We start from the raw sequence: 25150 nt of genomic DNA, 5'->3' as shown, positions 1-25150 counted from the left end.
CAAAGTCTCCTGCTGGGAGACTCCTGGCCATTCTTCCCACTCCTTCACTCTTTCTACTCGAGGGTATGGCCTGGCACTTGCCCCTGGGGTGTATTCTGTGGTTGTAGAACATCTCGGACTGCTTGAGGTGACTTATCCCCTTGTTCCCCTCTGGATTTCCATTCCTCAGTCTGGCCCTTAGGGAACCCGGGGCTGATCTGTGCCCACCTCCCGAAACTTAACCCTGGCATCCTCATTTCCTCTTGCCCCAATGCCCTCTGGTTAACTCACTTGATCACTGTATGTCATGGACATTTGTGGGGGCCGCCTCAAGTTCCCAGCAGGGCAGTATTCAGAACAAATGCACCCATCAAAACACAGCCTGCGTTGAATACCTACGGTGTGCTTGTCCTAGCCTGTAGGACAGCTGAAGCAAATTAGACACAGTGAGTACCAAGGTGTGATGGAAACAGGTAAACAAGTCAAGTACAATAGTGTTTTGTTTGAGTGCCTTTGCTTCTGCTCCTGCCCCAGAGGCAGTGCCAGTTCACCTCCTGGGTACTCAGCCAGTGGCCCTGCCTGTCCAGAGCGACCCAGATTTGCTCAAGGGCACTTGAGATGCCCTTGCTAAGACAGCTGGCCCTGAGTTGAGAGCTTGGGGATTTGCTGTGAATTGGCCTGAGATCTGGCACATCAGGCTCTGGGTTTCTGATGCAGAGTTTACTGCTTTCCCAAGGCCATGGACCTCCAGTCTCGGATCCTGAAGCGTGTTCCCCTGGAGCAACCAGAAATGATCCCCTCCCAGAAGCAACTGGCAGCCTCCATCTGCATCCACTTTGGGGAGTACTACCTGGCAGAGAAGGAGTATGCCAAGGCAGTGCAGTCTTACAAAGATGCCCTCTCCTACTCACCCATTGACAATAAGGTGGGGATTGAAATAAGGTGGGTCCTCAAGAGCGAGACCCTCTTCCTTCTCTTGGGCCGCGAAGCCTCGCAGAGCTCCCTGACTAGGGACGGAGGCCAGTTCCTTCTCTGTGCCTCCCTGCAAGGGGCACAGACCCCTGGTGCCGGGGGGGCCTGCTCCAGCTGACCCCAGGGCCCTCACCCACCACAGCCCTCGGAGCAAGACTGGAAGCCTCGCTTTGTTTTTTTTGTTTGTTTGTTTGTTAATATTTATTTATTTTATTTGGCTGCACCAGGTCTTAGTTGCCACATGCGGGTTCTTAGTTGCGGCATGCATGCGGGATCTAGTTCCCTGACCAGGGATTGAACCCGGGCTCCCTGCTTTGGGAGCACGGAGCCTTAACCACTGGACCACCAGGGAAGTCCCCTGGAAGACTCGCTTTGGACAGCCACTTGTGGAGGGTGGAGCAGGGGAGGTATTGCTGAAAGGTGCTGCAAGTCTGCCCTTTTCCGGTCCCCCTTGCAGATGGAGAGACAATGAGAGTGTGGCTGCTGGGGGCTCTTTGGGCATGAAGCCCAGGCTAAGCTTCCAAGGAGGTTTAAAGTCTTGTGAGAGGTGTGGCTTCAGATAGGGAATGGTGGCTGGAGTTCACAGGCGGAGGGTAGATGAAGAGCCTAGTGACAGACCCATTCATTTATTTAATATGCTCTCATTTAACAGATTCCCAATATGTGCAAGCCAGGTACTGAGCTAGGCCCTGGAGATGCAGTGGGGCAAGACACGGTCTCTGCCCATAGACTGCCCTCAGGCATGGGGTACAGACAAGTACACATGCAGTTCTCATACCATGTGATACCCGCATGGGGCTCAGTACTCCGCGGGAGCTCAGAAGAGGGGTACCTGTTCTGGTGTCTGGGGCACAGAGGGCTTCCCAGAGGAGATAAGGTTGGAGCTGAAGCTGAAGGATGAGTATGAGTAAACCAGGCCCCAACTCTCAGCGGTTAGTTAGTAAAAGGCACGGTGTGACTAGAGTATTGGGTGGGAGAAGCGGAAAGCCAGAGACACCATCCCAGGGGATCAGAGACATATTTTGAAGGAAGAGCTGATAGAACTTGGGTGTGAGAGAACGAGGCATCGGTCCCTGAGCTTTCCCATGATGTGCACTGGTTAGTTATTGTATCTGGTCTTGTCCAGGTGGTGCCGGAACTGGCACGGCTCTACCTGCTGCAGGGCCACCTGGACTTGTGCGAGCAGCATTGCGCCATCCTCCTGCAGACCGAGAAGAACCATGAGACAGCCTCCGTGGTAAGAGGCTCCAGGCCCTCTTCCCTGCCTTCCCCAGGGTCCCTGCGACCGCATGCGGGCTGTTTCCTAACCCCGTAACCCCAGGTGCCCGGCTGACCCGGCCCTGAGGGGCTGTCGGGCAGCAGGACTCAGCACTGGACCCGCTGCCCTTTGGATGGGAGGGGCAGGCTGGCAGCAGGGGGCAGCAGCGACCTCCCGGGCCAATCTGAGGGGAGGTGGTGAGGCTGATTCACTCCGGGGGAAACCACACCCAACTGTTGAAGGCAGGGGTGGGACAGGTTCCTGGGGCTTCGGGAAGTGTGTGGGAAGAGCCATCCCCAGTCCTGCCGCTCTCCACCCTGTCACCCAGACCACCTTCAGGGCCGCCCCAGCAGAGGTGGGGAGCCCCCATTCCACCTCGCTGCCTGGAGCTGGTAGTTCTCAGATGGGGGTGGAGGGCCTAGCTCCTCGCATGTCTACCTCCAGCCTTTCCTTCCTACTTCCATCCTTGCCCCCCGCTCCCCCACCCCAGGCTGCCCCGCCTTCTCGGCTTCTCCCGTGGCAGCTTCTCCCAGAGCCCAGAGAGGCTACCTCGGAAATCCTCTCCTACCTTCCCTCCTTACCCACCCCGTTCCCACGACAGCCTCCCCGCCATGCCCATGCAAGCTGCTGTCCCAGCATCGCGTGTTTTCTGATAGATGATGGCTGACCTGATGTTTAGAAAACAGAAATACGAAGCTGCCATCAACCTCTACCACCAAGTCCTGGAGAAAGCGCCAGGTAACTGCCTGCATCGAGCCTACCCACTGAGACTGCCTGTGTCGGTTCCCACCAAGCGAGGGCTGCTCTCCCCCCAGAAGGGTGGGCCCTCTCCCCTCCTTCCTGACTGGGCAGAGGAAGCCCCCTCCTCTCTGATTGTTCCCAGAGAGGCAGGAAACTGATAAAGGCCCAGTGGAACGTGCTGGCCCTTCCCGAGTCCAAGGGGCCAGTTCCTGGTCTCAGGCAGGGCAGTGCTTGGCACTGGACCCAAGACAGCCTGTCTATCCCCAAATCACAGACACTGGGGCTCAACATAAGTCCCCTTTTGAGGTCACAGCCACCTAGAGGTAGCTAGAAATTCTCCCACTCACTGCAACATAAAACCACTGCTTCTTGCTGGGGAAGGGGCCAGACACGAGGCTCAGGGTAGAGCCCCAGCCAGGCCCACACCAGAGTCACCCAGCAATCACAGCTATTAGGAGTTCGGGTCCTGGAGCCAGACTGTCTAGGTCTGAATCCTGGTCCTCTGTTTACCAGCTTTGTAACCTTTGGCAGATTACTTAACTTCTTTGTGTCTCAGTCTCCTCATCTGTAAATGGGAACAATAAGAGTACCTACTTTATTGTGTCTCAGTGGAGACACTGGAGCCACTGGGTTGCCCCTGCTCAGCCCAGACGGGTAGTGTTTCCTGGTCCTCCCTGCCTCTCCCTGCCTGATTCAGCTATTGGTTATCACAGCCTGAAGGTTTCTGCTCTCTTGTTTTAGACAATTTTCCTGTGTTGAACAAACTAATCGATCTGCTACGAAGAAGTGGCAAACTTGAGGACGCCCCTGCCTTCTTTGAATTGGCCAAGAAGGTGTCCAGCCGGGTGCCTTTAGAACCAGGGTTCAACTACTGCAGAGGCATCTACTGCTGGTGGGTTGGGGTGGGTGTGTTGGCAGTTATGTGCAGGAGGTTGTCCCTAACGGACATGCTGGCGTTTGCTAGGGAAGCAGAAATTCAGCTTCCAGATCAGGAAGCAGGGAGACCAGCGATCCTGCCCCTGCATTGTGCAGATTCACAGAGTGACCCCTGTGTGTCCCTGTACTCCTCGGGCCTCAGTTTCCCTGTCTGATTCTTGGTGTTTCTCTCCTCCACTATAGGCACATAGGGCAACCCAACGAAGCCCTGAAGTTCCTAAACAAAGCGCGCAAGGACAGCACTTGGGGCCAGAGCGCCATCTACTACATGGTGCAAATCTGTCTGAACCCAGACAATGAGATCGTGGGTGGAGAGGCTTTCGAGAACCTGGTGACTGAGAGCAAGTGAGGGCCCGGCTGGCCGGCAAGGGCAGGGGTGGGACCTGGGGGAAGGCAGAGAGAGCCCGCGGCCTCTGGGTCAAGGCCAGGTGAGGGCCAGGCTGTCAGGCCAGTGCCCTCTGCCCTCTGGCTTGGCATCCGATGCCCACGGCTCCACTGACAGGAAGGAGTTGGAGCAGCACGGCGTGCGCACTGCTGAGAAGCTGCTGCGGGAGTTCTACCCACACTCGGCCTGGGGCCAGACCCAGCTGCGGCTGCTGCAGAGCCTGTGCCTGCTGGCCACCAGGGAGAAGGCTAACGTGGAGGTGGCGCTGGGCACCTTCACTGAGATGGCCCAGGCCGAGGTGCACCAGCTGCCCACTGGGTGGACAGGCGGTGGGGGGATGCCGATGGCGGGGCGAGGCAACACCTGCTTCCCACCCTCACAGAAGGACAGCATTCCCGCCCTGCTGGCCATGGCACAGGCCTACTCGCTGCTGAAGCAGGTCCCCAAAGCACGCACGCAGCTGAAGCGTCTGGCCAAGGTCCCATGGACGCTGGCCGAGGCCGAGGACCTGGAGAAGAGCTGGCTCCTGCTGGCCGACATCTACTGCCAGGGCGGCAAGTTCGACCTGGCCTCGGAGCTGCTGCGGCGCTGCATGCAGTACAACAAGGCAAGGCGCGCACGGCTGTCGGGGCGGGGTCGGGGGAGGGGCACATGGGCTTTGGGGGCAGAGATGCGGGGGTAGGAAGGAGATGAGAAGAGGCGGGACAAGAGGGTTCCTGTGGACCACAGAGCAGGATGGGAACACGGAGCAAGGCAAGAGGAGGCGCACAGTGTCTGGGAGGGGGGAACGTGGAATGGGGAGGAGAGATGGGAAGGGTTCATGAGGTCGAGGGGCAGCGTGCAGGGAGGGTTTGGTGGGGCCGGGAGGGGCATTTGCAGGTCAGGGCAGGAGGGCTGCGGAGGAAGGCGTCCTGTCAGAGTGGGCACAGCTGAGAAGAGGGTACACAGTTCACCCCTCGCCAAGGTGGGCGGTGCTGCTGGAGTCCCTGAGTGGTTTGGGTGAATGCACCCACCGCCCATCCCTTGCCCCAACCGGGATGGGATGTGGCTTTCCCTTCAGTCCTGCTGCAAGGCCTACGAGTACATGGGCTTCATCATGGAGAGAGAACAGTCGTACAAGGACGCAGCCACCAACTATGAGCTGGCCTGGAAGTACAGCCATCATGCCAACCCTGCCAGCGGTAAGGCAGCCAGGCAGGCGTGCGTGGGTGCTGGGCCGGAGGACCAACAAACTCACCCCGCAACACAAGGCCTATGTTCTGGCTGTTGTGGGAACCGGAGGGGTTCTCAGGTCGTCGGACTGCCACCCATTGTCTGCATTCTCCCTGCTCCTGGATAGGCTTCAAACTCGCTTTCAACTACTTGAAGGACAAGAGATTCGTGGAGGCCATCGAAGTCTGCCACGATGTAAGCCCCCGACAGTGGTGGGGGGCTTGCTGCAGTGGCGGGGAGCCCTGCCTGGTGCTTCACACCCTTTCTCTGTCGGTCCCAGGTCCTCAAGGAGCACCCCAACTACCCCAGAATCAGAGAAGAAATTTTGGAAAAGGCCCAAGGGTCTCTGAGGCCCTAGCTGTGGTCAGTGGGAGCCAGGGTGGGTGGAAACTATCAACCTACAGAAGTTTCATGGAGGGGGTGGGAAGTGGGTCAGTGGAGAAGAGAGTCAGAAAATGACATATTCTTCCCATTTCTATATTGTGTGTGGTTTATTTGAATCATGCCTAATCTGGTCTAAGGGACGTCCCAAAGCTTTATGTTTTTAAGGCACAAGAAGCAATTTTGCTCTGGGGAAGAAAGTTATCAACCAGCTTAGCTTCCACTGAGCTCACTGGGCAACTTCTAATGCGCTCCGCTTTTATCCCAGACTCTCAGAGGCCAAAGGGGAGCAAAGAGGTGGCTTAAAAAACACCCTACAGCTATTTTAATATTTTTATGTTTGCCCGTACAAGCCTCTCTTCTCCTGTCTGGTCCCCAGAATCCTGGATTAAAGAAGCAACTGCTCCTCTCTGCCAAGCTGCCCGCTGCGTCCTCCCTGGCAGGGGCCCAAACAGGCCCACTCTGTCCATGCATTCTGCCTCCCCCTCCCCAAGTCTTCAGCCAGCGTCTGCTGGTCCTTACCAGTTTGGGACAAACCCTGATTACTCTTGCCTCTGGCAGGAAAATACATCCCAAGTAAAACTAGCTCCTACTTCATCTTTAGTAAAAGACAGTGACCAACTAATTCATCCTCGAGGAACCCTTTTAACACCTCAGGGGACAAAAGCAGGGGTCCCTGTGTAGATGAATAGTGTTAATTGTAACTGGCAAGAGGGTGACAGAGGTCACCTTTGGTGTGCTCCCAATACCTCTCTTCCTGTTTTGCAGGATGGCAGTAATGGGCCAGTCTGACCTCAGGGGAAGGAACTCTGAACTGGGAGTCAGGAGGCCTAGAATCTCCCTGTGTGACCTTCCCCTCTGGGTATGTGTCCCCATCTGTGGCAGGAAATTAGACTAGATCTCTGTGTTCCCAAATCATGGTACAAATGCCTGCTAATGATACACAGCAAACATTTGAAAGTTTAATAACTGTGTTTAAGTATCATCCTTATAGAAAAAATAGTACAACAAACTCATGAATTTGCGGGTGCTGTTACGTAGAATGGTTCTAACTTTTAAGCATATTGATATAATTGATATAAAGTAAAATACTTAGTATGAGTAGAATGCAGATATGGCAGAGTTTTCAAGATAAGTTGTCCAGTGACTAAGGTTTGGGAACAGTGAACGGGTAAAGGTCCCTTCTAGAACAGCCTAAGTCATCCCTGATGGCTGCGAGCCTTGTCTTTATAACATATTGCTGATCTTGTGCATGGCCTTTTGGTATGAGTCAGTGATCTGGAATGTTTTCCCCAGGTTACCACCATCCTTCCTATGGGAAGCCAGCTGCCTTTATTATGACCTGCTTTACAACCTAGTTTCTTGGGGTGGATTATGTTGAGAAAAAAGCCCAAGTGACCCTGGGGCCCTAGATGGGGAGTGGGTAGGCTCAGTCCAGCCATGGGCTGTGGCCACGGGATAGGAGCCTGCAGGGGCTTCCAGCCAGAGTATTGGAGCTGTCGGGGGCTGCCACCCAGACCCCCAGGCTGGCCAGAGCAGAGCCTCAGGACCCTTGGAGAGACCCAGGTTTTGGATCATGCGTGCTGGAGCAATCTCTACAATAGGGCTCCCAGGGATCAGTGAGAGGGGCCACGAGACAACTTGATGCACCAGAATACTCCACCCTGAGATGCCTAAGACCTGGCTGTCCCTGCCTAAGCTGGTACCAGGGACAGGTGGCCCCACCATAGCCCGGACTCCAAGCCATGAGTTCTCTAACGGCCACTCCACTGACGACATGACCACGTGACTATGTCTACACATATCCTGAGGCAAGCGATAGATACCTAAAGGGTGACAGAACTGGCAAAAAAAGAGGATAAAACATACAGAAATAGAGCAGACACATGAAAACAGAATGGGAAGTCAGACACGCACCCGAGGCTTACATGTTCCAGGCACTCCTCTGAGCACTGGGTGCGTATAACTGAGCAAGCTTGTGAGGTTAAGCAGTGTTATTATTTGGACAATACGGGGGACACCCAGGCACAGAGAGGGGAAGTAATTTGCATAAGTCACCTCACTAGTTAGTATAAGAGCTGGGATTCAAACCCTGGGACTCTGGGTCTGTGCTCTTAACCAGTAAGCCATAGAGAGGAAATAAGGCGTTCCCAGCATAGGCAGAGAATTAGAGCAAGAAAAGGGAGACCCAAGTCAGGTCTTTTTGGTGACCCCTCCTAGCATTTGTATAAATCATTATTATTCCTAGAGGGGAGGTCAACCTTGCTCCTCAGGCCCCCAGACTGGGGCCTCCTGGGGCAGGGTGCAGCCTGCTCTTCTGGCCTTTGGCCCAAGCTGCCAGGGACAGGTCAGACAGGTCTGGCTGGTGCAGATGGATGAAGTTCTGCAGCTTCTGGTGCTCAGGTCCCCAAGGACCTCAGCCACTCAGTCCCACATAACGCCTGCACCAGCCATATCCCACTGCCCGCTTCACCCTCGAGGCCAGGCCCCAGCTCAGTACAGGTGAGTGGGAAGAAGTAAGCCCACACCCATCCCACACAGACAGCCCTGTCCCAGAAGACTGCCCTGCTGCTCCCCACCACCATCCAGGTGACCACTGGAGATGGCTTCATCCAAGGGGAAAACTGCTCCATCGGCCCGGCCAGCCTCTTCTCACTGGCTTCCTGTCTCTGAGTTGACTGGCTGGCATGGAAAGAGGCCCAGTGTCCCCCACTTCTATCCCCAACACAGCCTCAATGTCCATACTGCCCAGCAGGGCCTGCCTCCCCCTCCCCCTCCCTCCTCCCTGCCACCTGAGGGTGTACCTGTGCTCCTGGTCCCACAAATGTGCTCCCAGATCCACAAACACAGACCACACTGAAAAATAGAGCCTCTTTATTGGTACCTGTAAGCTCAGGTACAAGGTGTTCCCACAAGCTCGCAGGCTGGCAAGGCCTCCTAGGCAAGAGGGCAGGCCCAGAGCCTGGGCTTCTTGGCACAGACACAGAAAAATGAATAAATTACAGTTCTAATACTCAGGGACAATATAGAAACTATGATGCGAAATTCAACATCTGCAAACAAAGGGCATGAAAGCCATAAGGAGCCACCCCTCGCCCCTGGCCAACTGGCCTTAGGGTACAGGCAGGTGGACCAGGCTGGAGTGCGTGCCTGGAAAGCCCTGAGTGGTCAGGGGCGTGCTACAGGCCCTGGGGCAGCCCCTTGCCCTCTCTGGGCCTCCTGCTTCCCCCTCCTACATTGATGGGCTTGGAATAAAAGCTGCAGCCTTTGGGGAGGGGGAAGATGGGGCAGAGGACAGGAAGGAGAGGGGGCTGCGTGGGGCAGAAGAGGGTTTTGGTCACGGTTGGTCAGCCCAGCCCCTCCCCCTGCCCAGATGCTGTCCCAGGCCAGCTCCGGCTTGCTCAGCCAGCCGGAGCAGGGCAGCTGCCACATTAGAGAGAGGGCTCAAATCCATGCCTGGTCTACAGCAAAGCCCCGGCAAGGGCAGGGCTGCAGGACTAAAAGGCAAAGGGACTCGCAGGGGTCTGTGCCCCACCCCAACCCTAGCATTGCCTGCCAGCCACCTAGTCTCCAAATAAATTATGGAAATAAATTATAGTCTTCACAGTCCAGAGGATTCAGCCACCCATGAGTCTAGGGCTCAGGGTGGCAGAAGAAGCCTTAAGAAGTGGCTGATTTCAGCCCTGTGTGGCTGTCTTTGGGCTTAGGAACATCATACAAGACCGAAAAGGAGTCTGCAAAGCTCCAGGGGAGCCACATTTCTTCCTGCTCCTGGCACGGCCATGGAAGTGGAAGAGAGGGTGTGGGCATATGGGGGACCAGGCGGCTGAAAGGGGAAGTGCCCCCCCGTCCCGCTTCAGCACAGAAGGTTACAAAAATAAATAAATAAATCCAGAGTGTTGCATGAAAATTAGGAGTGCCCACATGGGAGCCAGCCAATGGGAGACCGTTACATACAAGCAGACCTCAGGGAGCCCCCAATTACAACGAAGCAGCAACAGGGCTCTTGGGGCCGGGAAAAGGCACCCTAACCCTTACACAGACACAGGCTCCACCAGCGACGCTGGGGCAGTGTCCTCAAACAACTGGCCGTCCATGAAGGGAGCCAGGGCCTCGGCGGCTGGCTCAGACAAGCCCATGATGGACTCCAGGAAGCACGTGCTGGCGTCCCCAGGGGGAGAAAAGGCAGGCAGGGCGAAGTGGGCTGCCTCGAGGTTGTCCAGGCTATCAGACACCTTTTGGGAGGTGTAGTGGGGCCCCAGACTGTAGTCTGGCAGGGCCTGGAGCAGCTTGAAGGAGTCACAGGAGGACAAGCTCAGGTCCACTGAGCTGCTCTGGCCGGCATCCGTGATGGCTGGCACCGGGGGGCCGGGGAGGCTGCCTTCCCCCAAGCTTTCAAGGCCACTATTGAGGAGGCAGCTGGCATCCAGGTTGGCGTTTTCATCCAGGATGCCTGACGCGAGGCTGGAGCTGGAATAGCTGTGGGTCCAGCTGGCCAGGCCAGTGGGGTCACCGGTACCAAAGATGTCAGCTGGGTGGAAGCAGCTGAGGTTGTCCAGGCTGCCCACACCCCCTTCCTCCTCCTCCTCCCCCTCTCCACCCAGGTCAGAGTCACTGAAGCTCAGGATCCGAGCCAGGCTGTCATCGTCCACTCCGGGCTGGAAGCCGGGGCCGGGCAGGGCCGGGTGGGCAGAGCCACTGGGTGCCTCGCTGCTGCTCGATGCTGTGGACGAATCGGTCATGTCGCTGCTGCAGCTGTTGTCTCCCAGCTCGCTGCTCACGGGGGGCTTGGCCAGTGGGAACGTGGGGGCCAGGACCTGCTCGCTGGGGCTGAATGCGGCACCCTGGGCCGGGGCCTCCAGCTCCCCAAGGCTCTCGGCCCCCTGCTCCAGCTGCAGGCGGGTGAGCGTGTGAATGAAATGGGTCTGAACTCGCGCCTGATTAAATTCCACACGGCCCTTAGGGTTCTCACAGCCCTCTCTGCAGCAACCACAGGGGAACGCTGTGTGGTCCATCTGCAAAGAAAGCAGAGGTGCAGGTGAGGATCCGGCGGAGCCCGGAGAAGGCCCTGACTCAGGCTCGCCTTCCCAGCCCCGCCTGGCTCCCGTACCTGGCACTTGATGCCCGCCAGGCTACAGCTGCAGGTCTCAGGGTCACAGACCCTGTCACAGCGACAGCCACAGTCCTCCCGGGACTGGCGCAGGGCCTGCAGCTCTCGCTTCTCCTCACGATCGATCCTCCGCACGCCCGAGGCCCGCAGCAGAGCCCGCCGCTTCCGGGCTGGGTAGGGCTGGAGGAAGGTCATTTCCTCCAACTGGCCACCTGCCACGGCCACTGCCAAATCCTCCTCCACAGAGGCATCATCTATGGTGTCCACTGTAAGCGGCAGGCTGGCCTCTGTCTTGGGTATCCCGGCCTCCGAAAGCTGTGTCCAGAGAAGAGAGGAGAGACGTGAGAGGCAGACACGGATGCAGTTTCTGGCAGCATCGGTCACTTGATAAATACCCCCCTGCCACGTGCTTACTCTCTCTGGGCTGGGCACTGTGGATGCCATAGTGAATGGAACAGCCAAGAAAATACCCTTAGGGCGTTTGCAAACAGGTTTCGTAATCATGTTATTCCCCAGTCCGTGGACAAACCCCCTCCCCCAGACAGATACACCGACCCCCGGTGTCCCATCCACTCCCCCTTCCCAGTGAGGTCAGGCATATTCAGGCACCACGTCCCCAGCCCTGCAGCAAACAGGAGACCTTCTATACCCATCTGCCTGCAGATAATTTGGCAGCAAACCCTGATCAGGCCAATCACAGCCCCACAGGCCTCCCACAAACACAACAAGCAAATCGGCATCCACCCTGACACCTGTCCCCCCAAGGCTAGGACTTCAGAGCAACTCCTAGGGCGAGGGCCATGCAGAGGGTCTCCCCACCTTCCATCTCAGCGTCTCCAGCTTCTCCTCCTTCAAGCGTAGGCGCAGCTTCTCTTGCCGTGCCCGGGCTTGCTCCTGCGTAAACTCGGCCAGGGAGAAGCGGCGGTAGGCACTGTGGCGGGAGGCCATACCCAGGGTGCAGCCGCCGCGGCTGGGCACACTGGTGAAGCCCTGGCACCGAGGGAAGTAGAAGACAGTGATGCCATCGAAGGCTACCCGGCCTGGGCGCTTCCGGGGGGCCCGCTTCAGGATGGACAGGGCTGGAAGGCAGGCAGGGGAGGGGCGGGCATTAGTTCTCTGTGAGGCAGGGCCTAACCCCCAGGAGGTGATGCTGAACCCTCTCTCCTCACACCCCTCATACCCCAAAAAAGACATGGATCTGAGCCTAGGAGCCGGCCTGGCCGAGACTGGAGCTGGTAAAATGCAACATCACCCTATGTCAACACTGGCTCATTGTTATTTACCAGTCCAAATGAGAGCAGTAAATATCTTTCCCATCTTTAGTAGCCATTTACAGTTCCTCTGCACAGTTTTCTATAGTTTTGTTTTTGTTTTTTTTTCAGTGGGGGGGCGGTGAGTGCCATGCGGCATGCGGGATCTTAGTTACCTGACCAGGGATGGAACCCGTGCCCCCTGCAGTGGAAGCACGGAGTCTTAACCACTGGGCCACCAGGGAAGTCCCTCTATAGTTCTTAAAAAATTTATTTGTAGGAGCTTTTTATATATACTCAATATTAGACATTAATCATCTAACCTATCTGTGCAAATATTTTAGTCCTTTTTTTTAACATCTTTATTGGAGTATAGTTGCTTTACAATGTTGTGTTAGTTTCTGCTAGTCCTTTATTTTTGCTTGTGGGCTTTTACGAAATAATTTCTAAGGTTTATATAATCAAAAGTATATTGAGCTCTTCCTTTATAGCTTCTGTATTTTGCAACAAGCTTAGAAAGGTCTACCCTTTATAAGTTATTAAGTATGTTGATTAGTAAGCTATGTATTGGCATATTCAATATATATATTGGTATACTATTGATTTTTATTAGGTTGAACCATAAGAAGTTACCATGAAATAATCAAATCTTAGCAATTCCATATATTTAAACTTAATATATTAATTTTGTACCCAGCTACCTGAGGGAATTCCCTTCTAATAGGTTTTCTGTATACATATTCTTGAATTTATCATGTAGTCGAACACCTGCAAATCATGGCAATTTTGCCTGTCCCAATCCAGTATATTTCTCATTCTCTTTGCTAACTGAATTGTCTAGCACTTCCTGAATAATGTCAACTAACAGTGGTGACAGACAGTGTCCTCATCTTGTTCCTGACTAAGTGGGACTGCTTCCAGTATTTCCTCATTAATTGTAATGCCAGGTTTTAGGTTGAGACATATATTTTTTTATCATTTAAGGTAGAATTTACTTATTCTTATCATACAGAGGGTCTTATCTGGAAGGAATATTACATGTTATCAAATATTCTTTCAGTATCTACAGCGGCTCTTATATTTTTCCTCGTCTGACATAGTCATTTGGTAAACTATATTGATTAGATTTTATAGTATTAAACCACCCTTGTATTTCCAAAGTAAACCCATAGTAGTTTAGTCAGTTAATGTACTGTTAGATTCTATCTGGTAAAAATTATACTTTCTCATGTATAATGTACAGATATGCATATAGTACATAAATAGACATATCTGTGGTATTAAGACATCATGGTGGGGAGGATCAGGGAGAAAATGTCTCAGTGGGCTCCTTGGGGTTTGGGGTGCAATAATGAAAAATAAGGTTGAGAAACACTGCTCTAGGGCCATCTTTGTCAGTTTGGAATCAGACTTACGCAAGCTTGAAAAAGTAACTGGGAAAAAACCTTTTCACTGCGTTCAGGCAAAGCCAAACAGCGTTTTGCTAGGCGAGGGACCGGCCTGACAGGCCCCTCAGCACAGAAGCGTGGGGTGTGGGACTCGGGCAGTTCAGCTGGTAGAGGATAGGGAGCCAGCTGGAGAAACAAAACAGGAACTGAGGGACAGAGCTGGGTGGGAAGGCCCCAGGGCCACTGAGGAGCCCTGCCCTGAACATGATGACTTATAAGCTGGAGAGTCCCAAGGTTAAAGGTGAATGCAGCTGGACCCAAGTGCCTCTGGACAGGGGGCATTCCCGAGTGACCCCTGTAGGACAGGAAGTGGATGAGGTGGGGAGTCAAGTAGGGAAGCTAAAGCCATGGGGACACGACCTCCAGAGGCCGGAACGACTTCATCAGGGCCCCCCAATTTCATCTTCAGGAAGGAAAGAGGGGTGTAATGCGTTCCCAGGGTGAAGGGACTCACGGGTGAAACTTCGGGGGCCACAGAAGTTGCGGTCAGGCAAGGGCATCTGATCCCAGGGGCCTTCCTCATCCGAGTCCCAAGACGGGGAGGCCGAAGAGCTCGGGGAGCAGGAGGGAGAGTGGCGGCCCGAGGAGGACAAAGAGGAGGAGGACGAGCAGAGTGAGGAGGAGTCCTCATCCAGCTGGTCGAACTTCCTCTTCAGCAGCCCAGTCATGGTGGTGAGGGGTACTCTGGGGTCTGGGCACAGACAGCCTGGAACAGGAAGGGGAAAGCTCTAGATGGCAGGCCTGAGGGCGGAGGTGGGCACCCAGCCCTGGTCATCACCTCTCCCACCCACCCTCCAAGGCAACCCAGGCCCTCCCCAAGGAGCCCTACGTGCCAGGGCCACATCTCTAGTTGGCTTCTTTGCACCAGACGGAGCACTGAGATCCAAACCCTCGTCTTGGCCCTTACAGACTCCCGCCACCTCTGCCCCAAAGACCTCCTGGGACAGCACCGGGCACCTTCCCCTCTACCTCCTGTAACCCACCTACATGCACGCACACGCCAGACTGACAGATGGACCGACAGACCTCAGCCTGGCCACGCTCATTCCCCGGCAGGAATCCTGGGGCTGACTCACTGGCTGGGTGATTCACACAGCTGCATCTGTGTGCCTTTGTGTGTGTGAGGCTGGGCGCACGCCGACAGCCTGCACGGCCCTCGTACAGTGGCTCTTCCTCCTCCTCCTCCTGCCCCTAGCACACCCACAGACACGCCACCCGCACACCCCAGCAACGGGCCCTCGTTAGGGGCCAGGCTGACCAGGACTCAGGGAACAGCGTGGCTTTAACACCAGCCCCGATTTCCAGCGTCCAACTTCCCTGTGATGGAGCTGCTCGGACTCTCCCTTAGAAACCCCCGCCCACAAGAGAAGTCCCCGGTCTCCAGGCCTGACTGGGGCCAGAGCCACCTGGGCTCTGTGTCTCTTTAGCATCTCCTATTTGATCTTCAAAATTCACCTTCATCTTGCCTTCCACTCCAATATCTAACCCTGTTTGTTTGAAATAACTTCCTAGGGAAATTCTTTTCTCCCCTTAAAAAAAAAAAACCCTCTTCTAGTAAAACTGACCGGCCAAGACGACGCTCTCCCGTCCGTAGCTGGGTGACTTGGAGCACCCCAGGATACACTGCTCGCTGTGTCTCCCCTTTAAGGGTCTCAGCCCTCCACAGGAGTGCAACCAGAGATTCCCACAGCTTGGCTGGCCTCAACCGAGTGGGGGGCACTTGGGGCTCCTTCCCTTAAATGCTGCAGCAAATAACAACCCCTTCCACTGCTTGGGAATCCCCAAAGGACTCGGCCCTTAGGGCTGAGCCCAGCTACCTTGTCTCTCTGTGCCTCTCACCAGGAGGAAGGGGAAACGATGCAGAGGCCCCAGTGCTGGGGAGCCCCTCCCCCACTGCCATCACAGGAAATGAGAGTGAACAGGAAAAACCAACCAGAAGGCTGGCGATCTCCCCTACTCAGGTGTCCTTTCTAAACACCCCTATCCCCGTTTGCCTAGCCTTCCACAAAGTCTGTGGATCCCAGACCCAGGCAGTATGCCGTCAACCAACTTGCTAGATGAAATTCATCCCAGGGACAGCCTCTCCCCACAGGCACATGAGCAGCAAGAGAAGCTCCCCGACTTGCCAACCCTCCAACAACAACGGTCCCAGGGAAGGAGGACGCACAGGTGTTTCCGGGGGCTTCTCAGCAAACAGTTTCTCAGGCTTGGCACCAGCCCCCACCCCCCAGGGTCAAACCACAAACAAACACAACCCAGCTCTCAGCTGACCTGAAGGCTCTCACAGGAGATGCGGGAACTCATGGCCCAGAGGCAGGCATACACACACATTTACACAAGCAGACAGAGCACAGAGGCACCCAGACGCAGAAACACACAAGGACAAACCACAACCCACGCATCTTGTCCCCACCACAATCCTGTTGGGAGACCCCATCCTTTCCCAAACTCCAGATGCTGTCTACAGGGTGCTGAATGCTGTCCTAATCACACACCTAAGCCTGAGATTCCCCCGAAACCAAAGGCTCACTTGGTCTCTCTGCCTGGCCATCCCTTAGAAACAAAATTCTGCAGGCCCCAAATCGAACCCCTTGTCTCTGTTCCCCACCCCCCATGCCATCTGTTCCTCTTCCTGTGTTCCCTATCTTAGTAACAGCACTGCCACCCACCCACTTACTCAAGCCAGAAACCTGCAGTCATCCTCAACTCCTTCCTGTCTCCCTCCATCCACATCCAGTCACCCAGTCCTGGAAGTACACATTAGCTCATTTAAGCCACACAAGGCCAGGCACAGACTTGGTAGGTATCACGGAGGCCACCCAGCATAGTGTTAAGAAAACCTTGGCTCCAGAACCAGACTGCTTACATTCGAACCCTGTCTTGGCTATCAGTTGGCTGGGTGACCCTGGGCAAGTTCCTTAACTTCTCTGTGTCTTCAATTCTTTGTCTTACAACCTCACAGGGATGGGAAGTTTATGTGAATCATTACATGCCAGGTTCTTAGAACAGTGGTAAATGCTTGGTGAATGTGTCATTCTACACTGAGAAAAAAAGAAAGAGCTCCTGGATACACACAATACAGATGGATCTCACTGATATCATGTTGAGTGACGGAAGCCAGACACAAGATTACATGTGAATGAAGTTCAAGAAAAGGCAAACCCAATCAGTGATGATAAACCCAATCAGTGATGATACAGTTCAGAATCGTGGTTATCCAGCAAGTGGGAAGGGCATGCACTGGGGACAGTCATGAGGGAATTTTCCCGGGGGGGGGGGCGGGGGGCGGGGGTGAGGGATGTCTAGAAATATTCTATGTTGATCTGGGTGGTGGTTCCATGAGTGTCTAAAACATCTCACTGTACACATAAGATTCATATACTTTGTGCATTTTACGTATGTCACCTTCAATTCTGTAAGTCTGTTACCCCTATGTCTCTGTTCCACTGCTACTACCCATGTCCCCTGCCTCTGTTTCTGCCCTCTGCCCGCAGCCACTCTTTACCCTACAGCTAGAGTGATCTTATTAAACCGCGTGTTTATCTACTGCCACCCCCATGCAGAAAATCATTCCCTAAGGGGAGCCCTTAGGATCAAGTCCACAATTCCACAAGTCCACAAAGAGGCTGATAAAGGCCTGGCTGCTGCCTCCCCTCCAGATTCATCATGCAAGACTCTCCCCAGCCCCCTCACTTTATACTCCAGCTGAACTTGCAGTTGCCCAAATGGCCATGACCTGCTCACCTCCTGGCCTTTGCACAAGCTGGAACCCAGCCTCACTCCCCTTTAGAAGTCATCTCCAAGAAGGCCTCCCTGAAACCCTCACTCCTCCCCACTACATGACTCTCTGGGCTCCCGCGGGCTCTGGGATTCCCCCATCGCAGCCCTTACGGCCCCTTCCTGCAATGGCCTCACCGCTCATCTCCCTCATGCCAGGCTGAAGGCCTCTCGGCCTGATCGGCACTGTGCCTGTGCCTGGAATAGAGTCTGGCACAGAGAAGCCTCCTGAGGACCATCAGAGGTAGGCAGCTGACGCTGCAGATCAGGTATACACAGAGAAACAATTTAGGCACATGAGGTCACGGGGGCCCGCTGGTCAGTGTGCCCTCCTCCTGCTCCTGTCACAGTTAGTTGGAGGGGAGGACGTGCCCATCCCCCAACCTGTGCCTGAGGGTTTGAGCAAGAATAGCACCCAGAAGGGGGTAGCTCTGAGAGCAGGAAAAGGAAGCTCAGGCTGCAGGCAGGTGCCAACACAGGCATCTCAGGAGGTTCCCCAAGAGTAAACAAATAGAAGGAGTGTTAAGGAAGCAGGTTCAAGCCAGACACCCTGGCTCTGCCTCAGGGATGTCTACAGACTGGGAGCTTAAGGTGAGGGGGTTATAAACTCCAAGGCTGCAGACAGGGAAACGGGGACACAGGAAAGCTACAGCCCGTGGTGCAGGTTCTAATGATGAGCACCCAGCAAAATCTGCAGACCTGGAAATGGGAAATCATCTCCTCCCTGACACTGGGGAGGAGGAAGAGCCCCTGGCTCTTGTGCTCCGCCACCCGACCTAGGGATCCAGAGGCTGAGAGAGGCAGAGGCAGATGAGACAAAAAGACTCAGCCAGAGACAGGAGAGGCCAAGTCAGAAAAGGAATGAAAGATAGTGAAAGAGTCCAAGAAAAGTGTCAGACAGTGAGTCAGAGGGTGGGGGAGGGGCCCTCAGCAGCTACCCAGGAATCAAGATCCTGACCGTGGCACGGTTCCCAGGGTGAGCACAGCCCCCTCCGAGGGTCCTGGAGGAAGGAAAAGCAATTCCCAGGAGCCTGCTCAGACAGAAATACCACACCCCCAAGGAGCCCCGGAGACAGGCCCTGAATCGAAGAGAACGAGGCTTCTTCCGGAATCTGCCTGGGCCCTGAGAATCAGGCCGTCCTGCCGTCACCACCCACAGAAGCTGACAGCCCAGGAGGAGGAGGGGCACCTCCCCACCCTACTAGCCACAACTATCTACACACTCAGGCCACACCATGTGAGCCAAGGGAAGGCCACCTCACCCTGGATACCAGGCAAACAAAGGCTGTTTGGGGGCAGGAATCCCCAGGCCTCTGAAAAGTCACACCAACTCCTCTTCGACCACAGCTGTCCCAATGCCCTGGCCCCCAGTGAGAGCTGGTATTGAGAAGGGGGAACCTTCAGCTGCCTCCACCCTCCTTCAGGAATTTGAAGAATGTCCTTTAACCTCAGAGCCCCAGGCCTTGGCCAGGCCAGGCCAGCTCCCCCCAGTACCTGGGGTCAGATGACCTCGGATCCTCAGGAACTACTTACTGGCAGAAGGAGAGAGCACCTCTGAGCACCTCAGGCCCCCATGGGGACTGGCTAGAAAGGCAGCCAAGGCAGCCCAGAGAGGGCAGGCAGGGAGCCTTGGCACACCCCTCCCCCACCCATCCCTCCAAAAGTGATCCCCGGGGGAGGGGACAGTTCCTCAGCCTTGGCCTCCAGGGCCTGGCACTGGGGAGGTGCCAAACGTTTGCTGGCTACATGGGGCAATTGCTCCTGCAGAAAGGAAACTGCACCTGACAGAGACTGCTTCTTCCACCTAAGCAAGGCCCCCTTCACTCTCATTCATTCATTCCTTCAACAAATATTTATGGAGCGCCTAAGACATGCCAAGCACTGTGTCACACACCTGGGCATACAGGGAGCAAGACACAGACCAGTGCTGCCCCCTTGAAGTTTTGAGTTTAGTGGGGAGGAGTATAATGAGTTACAAACCGTGCTGGGTGGTAGGATGGAGGGTGGGAGGGGTACAGCTGGGGGTGAAGACAGATCTCTTGGAGTGAAGGATGGGATGTAGGAAAAGCTCCAGAGAGAGAGGGGAGCACAGGAAGCGGGAGGGACTTGAAGAGGAAGAGGCAGAGAGATGAGGGGGAAGAGACGGCCTGGGAGGGGGCTTCAGGAGCCAGGGAGCCAGGGCTGACAGGGCAGGCTTTAGCCTGAGGGCACAGGAAGCCACAGAAGGGTTGAAGTAGGGAGTGACAATACCAGATTTGCATTTTAAAAAGATGGCTCAGCAAGGGACAGAAGGGGGTGTGGCCGGTTGGACCAAGCTGCCAGAGCTAGATGAGAGATGACAGGCCAAAGGCTTAGGAGAAAGGGGAAGGGAACCCGGTGACCTCTGGAGGTGGGGACCAAAGAAGGCAGTGATGATGAGGATTTGGGGGTAAGCTATGAGTTCCGCTCTAGAGGACTGTGAGACATCTGAGTGGAGGTGTCGAGTGGGCAGTGGAGCCCGGGAGGGACCCCCTTGTGTCAGGAGTGTGGGCTGTGTGTGACTGTGCCAGGGAGCAGGAGTGACTAAGTGTGTGACGGCTGCTGTAGTGTGGGCATCTCAACAGTGCCGTGCCGGTGTAAGGGCCCCCGGGAGGGGAAACTGAGGACCTGTAGGAAGTACGTGCTGGGGAGGGAGCCGTGCGTGGGGGAAGCCTACATGTGCCCGCGGGTGGCCGGTGTAGCTGCACCCATGACTCACAGCGGTGGCCTCTGCGTGTGACGGTGACTGACAAACAGGTGAGCGTACGACACAATCCCTCCTCCTCCCTCCCTCCCGGGGTCCGTGACTCACGGAGTCTCACTCCACTCTCACCCCTCCACTCCCTCCCTGACTGACGCCGGGCACTCGCCGCAGCCCCGGCACCCGCCCCCGGGGGGAGCCCGAGGAGGAAGGCGACAAATGTCACCTGCTCCGGCCACGCGAGGAACTTCTGAAAAGTTCTCAGGCAACTGGGTCAAAAGGGAACTCACCCGCGGACGCGCGCCCGTGGCCAGCCCGCCGCCAGCGCGCAACCACGGGGCAGCCACCCGCCCCGCGCTCGGGGCGCCGGGACCTCTTGGGGTCCCGGCGGCGGGGCGGGGAGGGGGAGCGGACAACCTGAGACTGTCGCCTCCCGGTTTCCCGACCCGGACTCCGGCCGTGGCGCGCCGTCCGGGGCCGGGCTGTTCCCGCCCTGGCACCCGCTCAAAGTGGCGGGGGGCAAACGGCAGGGTTCGGGAAGCAGCGCGTCCCGTGCGGGACACCCCCTCCTCAAGGTCCCGTCGCCCGGCCCGGAGCCCACGGTGCTGACCTGCGATCCGGACGTTCGCCAAGGGCAACGCCGCGACCCACGTCCTGGCCGGGAACGCCCCCTGCGCTGCGACCCCGCGCTCGCTCGCTCGCTCGCTAGCTCGGTGGGCAGCCGTCGGCCCAGCAGCCCCTCGCTCTGCGCGTCCGGCAGCGGCGGCGGCGGCGGGAGACTGGCTGCGCCCGGCCCCGCCCGCAGCTCCGCCCTCCTCGTCAGTGGAAAACTCCGGGGCTCACGGCGCTGACGCACGTCGGGCCTCCCGCCCGCCGCCCCGCGCCGCCCCGCCCCGCCCCGCCCCGTGGCACCGCCCCCCCTGCCCCGGAGGCACCGCACCTCCCGGCCCGAGCCAACTTAGCGGCCGCGGGCCTCCCTGTGGACTCTGACCCCGCGCCAGCGTCGCGGGCGCTCTCGGCCCCCAGCCTCTCCCGCGCCCCTTCGCCGCCCTACCCCGGGCCCTCTCCCGCATGCGTTCCGGGAGTCTCTGACACTCCCGGCAGGCCGAGCAGGTCGGGAAGATCCCCACCTCTGCTCGCGGCCCCCGTTTACAGATCGGTACACTGAGGCCCGGAGCAGCGCGGAGCGTCCGTCAGGCCACCCGGCGGTGGCAGAGCCCAGGCCTCCTACACGCCCTAACCGCCACCGAGCCCGAGGCAGTTTACTATAATCCCATCAAACGTTCCCTCCTCTGCCCCCTTCCTACCCCTCACCCCCAGATCGCCTGGAAAGTATACTCTGGGGATGAAACGGGTGGGGGATGGGAGTAGAGATAGGGGGTTGGGAGACAAGGTCATCCTTGGTCCCGACCTTCACCTCTGCCCATGGGCCAGAGACTCTGCAGAAGCCCTGAGCTAGGGGTTCCTATAACCAGCTTATCCCCATCCCCACCGCCACCCGATCCCTCTCTTAAAAAAGAAGAAAAAAAAAAAAGGCTGGTTTCTTCTCAGCCAAACCCTGGCCACTTAAAATGGCCCACTGCCCGCTCTGCTCCCGCCAAGGCCTTTCCTGGGTAGGGGCCAACTCTCCCAGTATTACTGCGCCGGGGAAAGTGTGTGCATGCCCCGGCAGCGAGTTCTGGCCCAGGAACCCACCCTCCTCCCCTCTTCCCAAGCGCTGGTCAGATCCTACCCACCACGCGTGCCCTGAGCGTTTCTACCCTCACACCTTTCCTGCAGGTGTCCCTCTCGCCTGGAACGCCTTCTTGCCCTCTCGCTGCTTACCAGAATCCCACCCCCTTTAAGGTCTCAGCTTGCACTGCCTCCTCCAGGGAGCCTTCGTGGGAGCCTGACCCTCCCCCCTTCTGGCTCCCGCTGCATTCTGGGTTCTTTGACTGTCCTAGAAGAACGCTGTGTGTGACTAGCCCAGCCCTCAGGATTCCCTTCTACCTCACTCCAGGTGGCGGGTGGGGGTGACCTGTCCTGCCTGGATGGCATCTGGGGTAGAGATGATGGTAAGGGCCTCTCTAGCCACAGGTGTGTATGTGGAGGGGGCCAGGAGGGGTCTGCCTGCCCTTTACCTTTCTAAGGAAGAACCCTAGGAGGAATGCAGGTTGGGGGAAGCTACAGCCCCTGTTCTTGCTGGATGCTTTGAGTGTGTGTACCTGGGGGTCCTGCAGGGGGGACGTAACCTTTCAGTGACTTACCAGTGCCCTCAGGATGAAGTATCAACTCTGTGGGGGCCTACAAAGCCAGAATAATCAGGTCCTCGCCCACCTTTGCACCCTCACCTCTTCAAACTCCCACACCCCAATCACTTCACTGCTCCTCCATTTTGTCTTTAATGTGTGCAAGTCTTTTTACTTGCACATTGTGCTTGTAACACTGCTACGACCTAGTTTTAATTTACACACGAGGTATTCTGTTCTGTACCTCCATAAGTTTCTTCCACCCTAACCTCTGCACTTCCACCCCACGCCCTTGATAACTGCACTCCAGCTCTGATTGCCAGCAGTCAGTTCTTGGGGTGTGTGCTGCTCGTCCTGATTTAAACTTCCAAAGATGCTACTCCCCAGCCTGCACCTGCCTTGCACCCACTTAGTTGTATGGTTTCCTTGTGCATTTCCATGTGAGTTGTCTGTGAGCCCTGGGAGGGCAGGGACCATGTCTGACTATCCTTCGTGCTCGTTAAGAACATATTGAATAAATTGTCTATGCAGTAAACGTGTACAGGGAGCTGGGGCTCAAGGAGAAGGCAGGGCTGGAAGTGGGGATGGAAGGGTCATCAGCAGACAGCCGGTACCTTGAAGCCCTGGGTGTGGCTGAGACATCTCTGGAGGGAGTTGAAAGGCTACAAAGCTGTGTCCTTTGCTAGAGGTGACTCAGCCCTTAGGGCTATGAGGCGGGTGGCTACCCACCCACTCCCACCCCCCTCGAATACTCAGCTGCACTGTCTCCTGTGGCTGCTGGGTGATAGACCTTGCTGGTCCCAAGGAATCACTTCTTCCACTGCCTCCTCCTTCCTGCCTCTAATCCTCTAGATAGGTCCTCAGGAGACAGGGAGGTCTCTGTGACCTACAGTGGAGTTCTAGTTTTCTCTCTCTCTCTCTCTCTCTCTGTGTGTGTGTGTGTGTGTGTGTGTGTGTGTGTGTGTGTGTGAGTCTCTCTCTGTCTCTCTCTCTCAAGTCTTCCAATTTGTGAGATGGGGGCATTAGACCAGAGAACTCCACTACCTTCAACATTCCTTGAGCTAGTTTCTAGAAGATGCTGCCTGCTGATCAGGGAACTGGGTAGAGTTGAGCACTAGTTAATGAGGGTCTCTCAGGCTGTCTCAGTTTGCATCCTGCTGGGCTGTGTATGAGGGAAACCAGACAGGACAGAGACCAGAGCAGGGAGTTGGCAAGGGCTGGAGAGGGGGCTTAGAGCAGGGAGGCCAATGGTTGACAGGGTTTGGGAGGCAGGAAAAGAAGGAGAAAATAAGGGAAAACATAGGAGAATAAAAAGAATCAAATAAGTGATGTGTTTTCTCTAGAAAAGCATCTCCCTGTCCTGGGATGGACTCACCAGATGTTCCCCAGATGTTGCTGGTGATGAGAAACATCTTCCTCTGGGATCACAAGTAAGCTCTTCCTGTTGGTAGGGAAATGAAGGGTCTGTTCCAAGGCAAGGAGGGTGGGTCTGGAGCAGCATCCATCTGTGACTATGGCACATACATAGGCAAAAACACACCCACACACCCTCAGGGAATTTTTGAATACTTTGGAGAGTCCCACAAGTTTCTCAAACATTCAGCATCCATGGACCACCCAATTTTAGGTAAATAAAAAATTACTACTAGTTTTAAATAGATTTTTTAAATTAAAAATTAATGATGCACTTCCATCCGAAAGATTAAAATTAAAAGGACTTTTTTTTAAGTACTAAATGCAGCAGGATTGAGAATTCATCAGATTTATCATACATTGTTGTTGGGAGGGTAAACTGATACAGTTTGGAAAATAATTTGGCAGTACCTACTAAGGCCAGACTCTATGATCTTATAATTCTACTGCTCTGTATATTCCCAAGAGAAAAAAAGGTGCTTATGTCCACGAAAGACACTTACAAGAATGTTATGGCAGCTTTATTCATAACAGCCTGAAACTAGAAACAACGCAAATGTCCAATAGGTGACTGAAAACAACTACGATTTATCATACAATGAAATATTACACAGCAATGAAAAAGAACAATTGCCTCATATAATGACAAGGATGAATCTTTAAAACATTATGTTGAGTAAAAGAAACCAAGCACGAAAGAGGAATAACTATGATTCCATTTATTTATATGAAGTTTAAAAATAGGCAGAACTAAAGCACAGTGACAGATAATATTACCTTTGTGAATATTGACTAGAAAGGGTGACGAGCCTTCTGGGGTACTGGAGGTGTTCTATATCTTATTCTGGACAATGCTTGGACAAGCATATACATATGTAAAAATTCAAGGTCTACTCTTAAGATTTGTTTATGTCACTGTATGTAAGTCTAACCTTGATAAAAGGAGGGGAGGAGGGGATGACAATCATAGTGCCATAACTGTGAAAGGGATGCGGTTGTTCTCAGCTGTCCACCAGTAAGTCTACCTCCTGACCAGTGAAGGATACCTGGGGCTCACAGGTCAGGTTCAGCTCTTTAGGTTTCTCTCCATCTAAATTACTGTTAAGAGTTTTATTCCACCATGATTCTTAGGTGCAAGGAGGTTCATGGTTTTTGCATCTAAGGGTTTTATAGTTTTAGCTCTTGCATTTATGTCTTTGATCGATTTTGAGTTAACTTTTGTATATGGTATAAGATCAGAGTCAAGCTTCATTCTTTTGCATGTGAATAGCCAGTTTTCCCAGCACCCTGGCTGAAAAAATATTATTTTTCAAAATCAAATCAATGCAGCTAAGTCCCAAG

At 55.0% G+C, this 25150-nt stretch overlaps 2 protein-coding genes across 2 annotated transcripts in view; one reads left to right on the top strand and one right to left on the bottom strand.

Moving 5' to 3' along the window:
- The window catches only part of TTC21A (tetratricopeptide repeat domain 21A), a 30410-nt gene extending 23661 nt beyond the window's left edge, over positions 1 to 6749 (top strand). Inside the window, exons 20-30 of the mRNA XM_082663781.1 lie at positions 716 to 904; positions 2078 to 2188; positions 2866 to 2947; positions 3692 to 3842; positions 4070 to 4231; positions 4389 to 4569; positions 4654 to 4878; positions 5332 to 5452; positions 5611 to 5678; positions 5764 to 5862; positions 6633 to 6749. Of these exons, the coding sequence (XP_082519907.1) occupies positions 716 to 904; positions 2078 to 2188; positions 2866 to 2947; positions 3692 to 3842; positions 4070 to 4231; positions 4389 to 4569; positions 4654 to 4878; positions 5332 to 5452; positions 5611 to 5678; positions 5764 to 5841 (1368 nt within the window). The 3' untranslated portion in view covers positions 5842 to 5862; positions 6633 to 6749. The remainder of the gene's footprint in view (positions 1 to 715; positions 905 to 2077; positions 2189 to 2865; positions 2948 to 3691; positions 3843 to 4069; positions 4232 to 4388; positions 4570 to 4653; positions 4879 to 5331; positions 5453 to 5610; positions 5679 to 5763; positions 5863 to 6632) is intronic.
- Positions 6750 to 8736: 1987 nt separating this feature from the next.
- CSRNP1 (cysteine and serine rich nuclear protein 1) lies at positions 8737 to 20902 on the bottom strand. The gene is made up of 5 exons (XM_082663651.1): positions 20779 to 20902; positions 14127 to 14378; positions 11794 to 12053; positions 10975 to 11289; positions 8737 to 10879 (listed from the first exon to the last, which is right to left on the bottom strand). The coding sequence occupies exons 2-5, from the start codon at positions 14338 to 14340 to the stop codon at positions 9899 to 9901; spliced, it is 1770 nt and encodes a 589-aa protein (XP_082519777.1). The 5' UTR covers positions 14341 to 14378; positions 20779 to 20902; the 3' UTR covers positions 8737 to 9898.
- Positions 20903 to 25150: the final 4248 nt, after the last annotated feature.

This window comes from Grampus griseus, assembly GCF_964374135.1.
Source record: "Grampus griseus genome assembly, chromosome: 10".
In the NCBI taxonomy this organism is placed as follows: Eukaryota; Metazoa; Chordata; class Mammalia; order Artiodactyla; family Delphinidae; genus Grampus; species Grampus griseus.
Note: the sequence above shows the minus strand (reverse complement) of the source record. Positions and strands in the feature narration are given on the sequence as shown.

What these genes read in the sequence shown, in the direction of transcription:
- CSRNP1 (XM_082663651.1), bottom strand. Translation starts at nt 14,340, where the DNA reads ATGACTGGGCTGCTGAAGAGGAAGTTCGACCAGCTGGATGAGGACTCC. An exon ending in TGGAGACGCTGAGATGGAAG is followed by an intron (nt 11,290 to 11,793) that starts GTGGGGAGACCC and finishes CTCTGGACACAG; the next exon opens with CTTTCGGAGGCCGGGATACC. An exon ending in TGGCGGGCATCAAGTGCCAG is followed by an intron (nt 10,880 to 10,974) that starts GTACGGGAGCCA and finishes CTTTCTTTGCAG; the next exon opens with ATGGACCACACAGCGTTCCC.